This window comes from Hordeum vulgare, chromosome 3H (genome assembly GCF_904849725.1).
Source record: "Hordeum vulgare subsp. vulgare chromosome 3H, MorexV3_pseudomolecules_assembly, whole genome shotgun sequence".
Lineage (NCBI taxonomy): Eukaryota > Viridiplantae > Streptophyta > Magnoliopsida > Poales > Poaceae > Hordeum > Hordeum vulgare.
Window position 1 is genome coordinate 518,689,665 of NC_058520.1, and position 5,650 is coordinate 518,695,314.

General features: G+C 46.7%; 1 protein-coding gene across 1 annotated transcript; it reads right to left on the reverse strand.

The window, feature by feature from the left end:
- Positions 1-2,184: 2,184 nt before the first annotated feature.
- On the reverse strand, positions 2,185-5,277 carry LOC123444624 (protein GAMETE CELL DEFECTIVE 1, mitochondrial). Its single transcript, XM_045121410.1, has 3 exons — positions 4,647-5,277; positions 3,460-3,649; positions 2,185-2,675 (listed from the first exon to the last, which is right to left on the reverse strand). The coding sequence occupies exons 1-3, from the start codon at positions 5,243-5,245 to the stop codon at positions 2,448-2,450; spliced, it is 1,017 nt and encodes a 338-aa protein (XP_044977345.1). The 5' UTR covers positions 5,246-5,277; the 3' UTR covers positions 2,185-2,447.
- Between the last annotated feature and the right edge of the window lie 373 nt (positions 5,278-5,650).

The window sequence follows — 5,650 nt, forward strand, 5'->3', positions numbered from 1 at the left end:
CTTCGCCACAAGAATGCCGAGGCGCTCCAACTCGTCATCGAAGCGTTGGAGCGCGAGGCAAACAAGAAGGCGGCAGCAACAATGAAGGCGAAGGCGGCCCGCCATGCCAAGGAGCAAGACCGCCTACTCTGCAGGCTGTTGGACATGAGGTGCAGCTCCGGCAACTCTGACCTGACGGACGACTCCACCTCTAGCTCCGACGACGACTAACCTCCGCACATCGATGCTTACACAGAGGAGGAGCACAGCTGCGTCGGCGACTGAAAGGGGAAGAGGTTGGCGAGGAAATTATATTTCCTCGCTCTTTCCTGTTTTCTTTATGTTTAAAGTATGTTTAGTAGTTTATAGTATGAATTTGCCGACGAACTATGGTCCTTTTGTCTGGGGATGCAATACGACCCGATGAACCGCGTGTTTGATCTAGTTTTACGTAGCGTTGCATATATTTATAAGGTTTTAAGGGTTTGAATATGAGGAACGCGAATGTAGAGTTAAAAATAAAGCGTGCTTGGTCAGTGCCCCCGAATTTGCTATGTCTAGCTGTAGAGTTAACAAATAAAGTGTAGAGTTAACAAATGAAGCGTGCTTGGTCCATGAACATTTAAGGATCTGAATTTGCTATGTCCGACTGTAGATGCTCTTACCATGACGCGCCTCCCAGAACAATGTGAGTGGGTTACCTTCAAACTGCCTTGTTCTAAGAGCATCTCTAGTAGAACCCTCAAACCCTTAAATCTAAAACCAGTTTTAAGGGTTGAGAATTGGTCATTTTTGACACTTTTAAGGGTTAAAAAACAGGGATAAAGACTAGAACCCTCAAACCCAACACTTATAACAGAATATTCCTGCGGATCGGCGAGGAGAGCTCGGGCGGCCTCTTGCTGCGGGAGGCGGAGGGCGCGGGGGGTGGCGGAGGCGGCCGAGGAGGTCGAGGCGGAGGCGGGCGGGGAGGCCGAGGCGAACGGCGACTGGGGAGGTCGAGGCGGGCGGGAGGCGGAGACGGCGGCTGGGAGGCCGAGGCGGGCGGCAGCGGCGGAGGTCGAGGAGGCAACGGCGACGAGGGAGATCCAGGCGGGCGACGGCCGGGGAGGTTGAGGCGGGCGGCGGGGGGGGGGGGGGGGGGGGCGAGACAGCGGCGGCGTCTCGGGAGGTGGAGGGGAGGCGTCCGGGGCGGGACGGCGGCGGCGGCGGTCGGAGAGGCGGCCGGCGTGGGCGCGGGAGGTAGTTGGGATGGGAAATTTCCCTCCCGCGCTAGGATGGAACGGTTTGAGGATTGGGGTAGATTTTGCTCCCCAACCCTCACTTTTACAGGCTGGGAAGACGTTTGAGGGTTGGACCTCTAAATTTTTTTATGTGTTTAAGAGTTTAAGAGTTCTAGTCTACACCGCTTTTTTGACGAAAACTATAAAAAAACGGTTATTTTTAAGGGTTTGGGGGCTCTACTAGAGATGCTCTAAGCATGGTTTAGATGCATACTCTACTCTTTCGCAAGATAATCGGCGTTTACCACTTCGTTTCGCTAGGGGCAGTTCTTTTCAGGCTCACAAGTCACAAGTGACTGTCAAACTCAGCTTTATTCTAGAAGCCTACTAATTTATGTTCATGGATGGCTGTCAAAATAAGTTGCCTCGTTTTAAGCATGATAGTTTATCTAGTACTCTCTCTGATCTAAAAGGTCTTGTATTACTTTACAAAGAAAGTACTAGTTTTAGAATAAAAGTATTTTTCAGAATAAAATATCAGATTGGGCTGTAAAAATAATCTGCCCGGAATAAGATGGATATGAGACAACTTATTTGACAGGCATCATAAGCCCCAAAAGAAGTGGCAATTAGTCATAGATGACTGCAAACTAAGTTTATTGAATCACATTTGTCGCTATCCTTTCGACCTTGGAAATCGAAGCACCAGTGGAAGCAAATGATTGGGCACAACAGGAGATTTGCATTTGTACAGCAGAAAAGGAAATCATACATCTCCACATCAGAAATAGTCTATTAGGCCTCCAGTCCAACTAGTAAGAGGAAATTTTATGCCCTGGTAGTACTAGTACTCGTTGCAAGCAAAAAAAAAAAGAACTAAAGGAGATAATATGAAATGTTAACTACAAAAAGTGTGTTTGCCTGGTAATGCCTACCGAGTGACCTGCCCAGAAATGCTGTGGACACTGAGAGACGCCAACGGTTCAAAGACATATTATTCATCAGCCTGAAGTGGGGAATGGAACTTGTTACAAATGCCAAGAATACATTAAGCCACCTCCGCTGCAACAAAACAAGATGAATTCTGGTGGCGCTGCAACAAAACAAGATGAATTCTGCTGGCGCTGCAACAAAACACGACCGATGCCTGTGGTTACAACCTCTCACGCTTCTGCTTCCCTGGAGAACGACAATAGACCATTCGTTCATAGAACGTGCATTATAACGAGCGAAGGGGCCTTCCTATTACTTGTAAGGAGCAATGATCCTCCTCCGCCGTTTGGGAGTCTCCCTCTTCACATACATCTTCTCCGTGTCGTTCAGTGGGCGGCTTGATCCATCGGGCAAACTGATGAACTTCCAGCCCCCTCCTGAACCACGCCTTCCCTGTGGTCCGAGCTTCTCAACCATGTAGGCCCATCCATCGTCTGGTCGTCGTCTGCTGTACTTGTGGCACTTCACCTCCCCTGCCACCTGCAAACAAATAAAGCATGAGGCAGATGGACAATGAAAAACTAGCTACAGACAGGTCCAGATATGGAAAGGAGATGACCAATGGAAAACTTGCTACAGAAAGAGTGTTTCCAATTCCCCTCTCCATAGAATTTGACATGAACAAGGTTTTCCTATGCACAAATACCACCACCACAACAAGCAAACTTAGCAAGCAATTATCATGCGGCCTTAAGTCACTACAACCAGACTGCAGGAATTTGCACTAGACAACAGAAGTATTAACAGAACAGCACGATCAACTCTTTTTGCCATAAATAAATCCGCTGCAGGAGTTTCTACTGGATTACAAAAAAAAAAGGGTCATTCTCTTTCAGCAAATATGATAAAGGGAGCGAAGAAAATGTAATATATTTATTTGAGCCTGCTATAGGTAAGACTTCTTACCTTGAAATTAGCATTTGAAATTATAGTATTGCTGTATATTGATACTAGTGGTATTTTAACTGAGGTGCTTAATGCTGCATTATCGTCCTGCTACGTGTCTGTACAGATGCCCTCTAATCAAGTGTGTCATTTTGCGAACCAGCTGTATGAAAAATCATGCATCACAAATTATAATAACTTCCCAAGTTAAATCAAATTTTACAATTTTATTATCCCCTTGAGATGCCTCAGTTCCATGCTATGCTTACTTTACAGTTAATTGCTTAATAATTCATACCCGAGCTTATGGAACTTATAGGGTCTTTCTAGTGAAATCTATTTATTAGAGACTGCTGGTCCTGTACATAAGGCTTCTTACCTTTTTCTTGTTGAACTCCAAGCGTTGAACAAATTCCTCATATAACATCTGGTCTTCCTTCATCGAAATCTCATACAGGACCTCATCAGGATCTCTTGTTGTACCATCCCAGCCCTCAGGCATAACTTTGAAGTCAGGTTTATATGGAAGAGATGCCACATGAAACTCCCTGTCATGGGAATTGAAAAACCTAGAAACACAAAGGAAGAGTCAGTTAGGGAGTAATATGTGCAATTCCAAGCATAACCTTCCAATCTCATAGTTTTATTCTCACTACTCACGAGAGAAACACAGACAATTCGTAAACAGTTGCTTCCGCGTATATGGAGTTACGGAGTAAATGTGCAATTTAGTACATAACAGCCTTCACCAAGAAGTTAAAAGAAATTCCCACTATTTTGCCAATTCCACAATTGCCTTTATGCATATAATGTTGAGATAACTAGTACTCCCTCCGTCCCAAAATAAGTGACTCAACTTTGTACTAACTTTAAAATAAGTGACTCAACTTTGTACTAACTTCTAAAGTTAGTACAAAGTTGAGTCACTTATTTTGGGACGGAGGGAGTAATACACAACTAAATTTTAAGAAGAACAGGAATGCAGCTGAGCTGAACTTCTCAAGGATTTTATGTTAATGACAGTTTTTGCTTGCAAAATACTCCCTCGGTCCCAAAATAAGTTTCTCAACTTTGTACTAACTTTGTATTAAAGTTAGTACGAAGTTGAGAGACTTATTTTGGGATGGAGGGAGCAACACTTAAGCCAACTTCATCCAGGAATAACTCTATTTGCAACACAAACACGTAGTTTAATGCTTTCCCATCCACTCAACAAGAATTCTTTGACTCATTTCATTTCAGCAACCATACATCAGTTCAGTCTCAGTTACATAGTTCTAACCTAGGATTACCAGAGTGCTACTATCAATTGCCATGATCCAGAGCATTGGACATTTCTATTCAGGAAGAAACTGCACGAAGCAAAACTCAAGAGACTTGGTGAATTTACGAATTAGCTAGACCCCTTACGAATTAGCAGAATCAATTTCTTCTAGTCATTGATTTCCCAATAATATTCTCTTAAATAAAACCAGAGGGTTACGAATTAGAACCCTAGATTTTCGACTCGCAATCTAGTTATTTCAACACAAAACTGAAGGGAGCAAAAAGGATCTCTTCACGTACTCTGGGCAGCTATCTAGCAGGATCTCGACGGAGTCGTCGAGCGGCTTGCCCTGCTTCCTCTCCTCCTCCTCCTCCATCTCCTTGAGCCAGAGGATGGCGTGCACGCGCTGCCGCATGACGCGGAAGTCCTTGGCGAGCCGCTCCACGGTGTACGTGGCGGGGTCCTCCTTGTGCAGCCGGTACATCTCCTGCTTCTCCGAGTCCTTGAGGTAGGAGCCCCGGGATCCGGGCTCCCGCACCTGCTTCAGCAGCTCGCACGTCTCCTGAAACCGCTTGTCCCACGAGTCCACGAACTCCTTCCCTTCCTTGTTGTCGCGATCCACGGAGCGCAGGATCTCTTCCTCCTCGTCCATGGCGCGTACGGCCGCCAGCTCCTTGGAGACGGGGGCGGACGGGGAGGGGCGGCCGACGGCGGAGGCGGACCCGTCGAAGTGGTCCTTGGTGATGCCGGTGGACCAGGAGGAGCCCCATTCGTCCCCGCCCCCCTCGCCCCCCGGAGATGTGCAGAGGGAGCGGAGGAATGAGGAGATCCTGGAGGCGGCGGTGGCCGGCGGCGCGGGGAGGCGGCCGTGGAGCAGGGTTTTGCGGAGGGCGAACATTTTTCGGCTGCGCTCTTGTGATTGGGCTGTCGCACTCACTTACTTGGTTTCAATGGAGGAGATGTTGTTGGGGTGGGTGCCGCAGGGGCAGGCCTGGGCTAAGTTTCCAGGCCCATCTAAAGTTAACTTAACCCAGTGGACTTTTACGCGTTAAGTGGTAACCCTCATGATATGTTTGTTGTAACCCCTGTAAATATTTCCATAGATGAATGAAGCCTGCCTTTTTTGCTCAAAAGAAAAACAAAAACGCCATCACGACGTGTAGCTCGCTGGGTGCACCCTCCGTGTTTTGGGGTTCTTGCACGTTTTTGCCTTCTTGTTTATTTGTTTATTTCATCTTTTCGGCTATTGCTTGATTTTTCTAGGTTTAGGTGAAAAGTAAGTTTTTGTGTGTTTTTTGAGAAA

Excerpts from the sequence above, each read along its gene's own strand:
- LOC123444624 (XM_045121410.1), bottom strand. The coding sequence starts at position 5,245 with ATGTTCGCCCTCCGCAAAACCCTGCTCCACGGCCGCCTCCCCGCGCCG. Across the intron at positions 3,650-4,646 it reads CTGCTAGATAGCTGCCCAGA|GTTTTTCAATTCCCATGACA; the intron begins GTACGTGAAGAG and ends TTGTGTTTCTAG. Across the intron at positions 2,676-3,459 it reads TGGAGTTCAACAAGAAAAAG|GTGGCAGGGGAGGTGAAGTG; the intron begins GTAAGAAGCCTT and ends ATTTGTTTGCAG.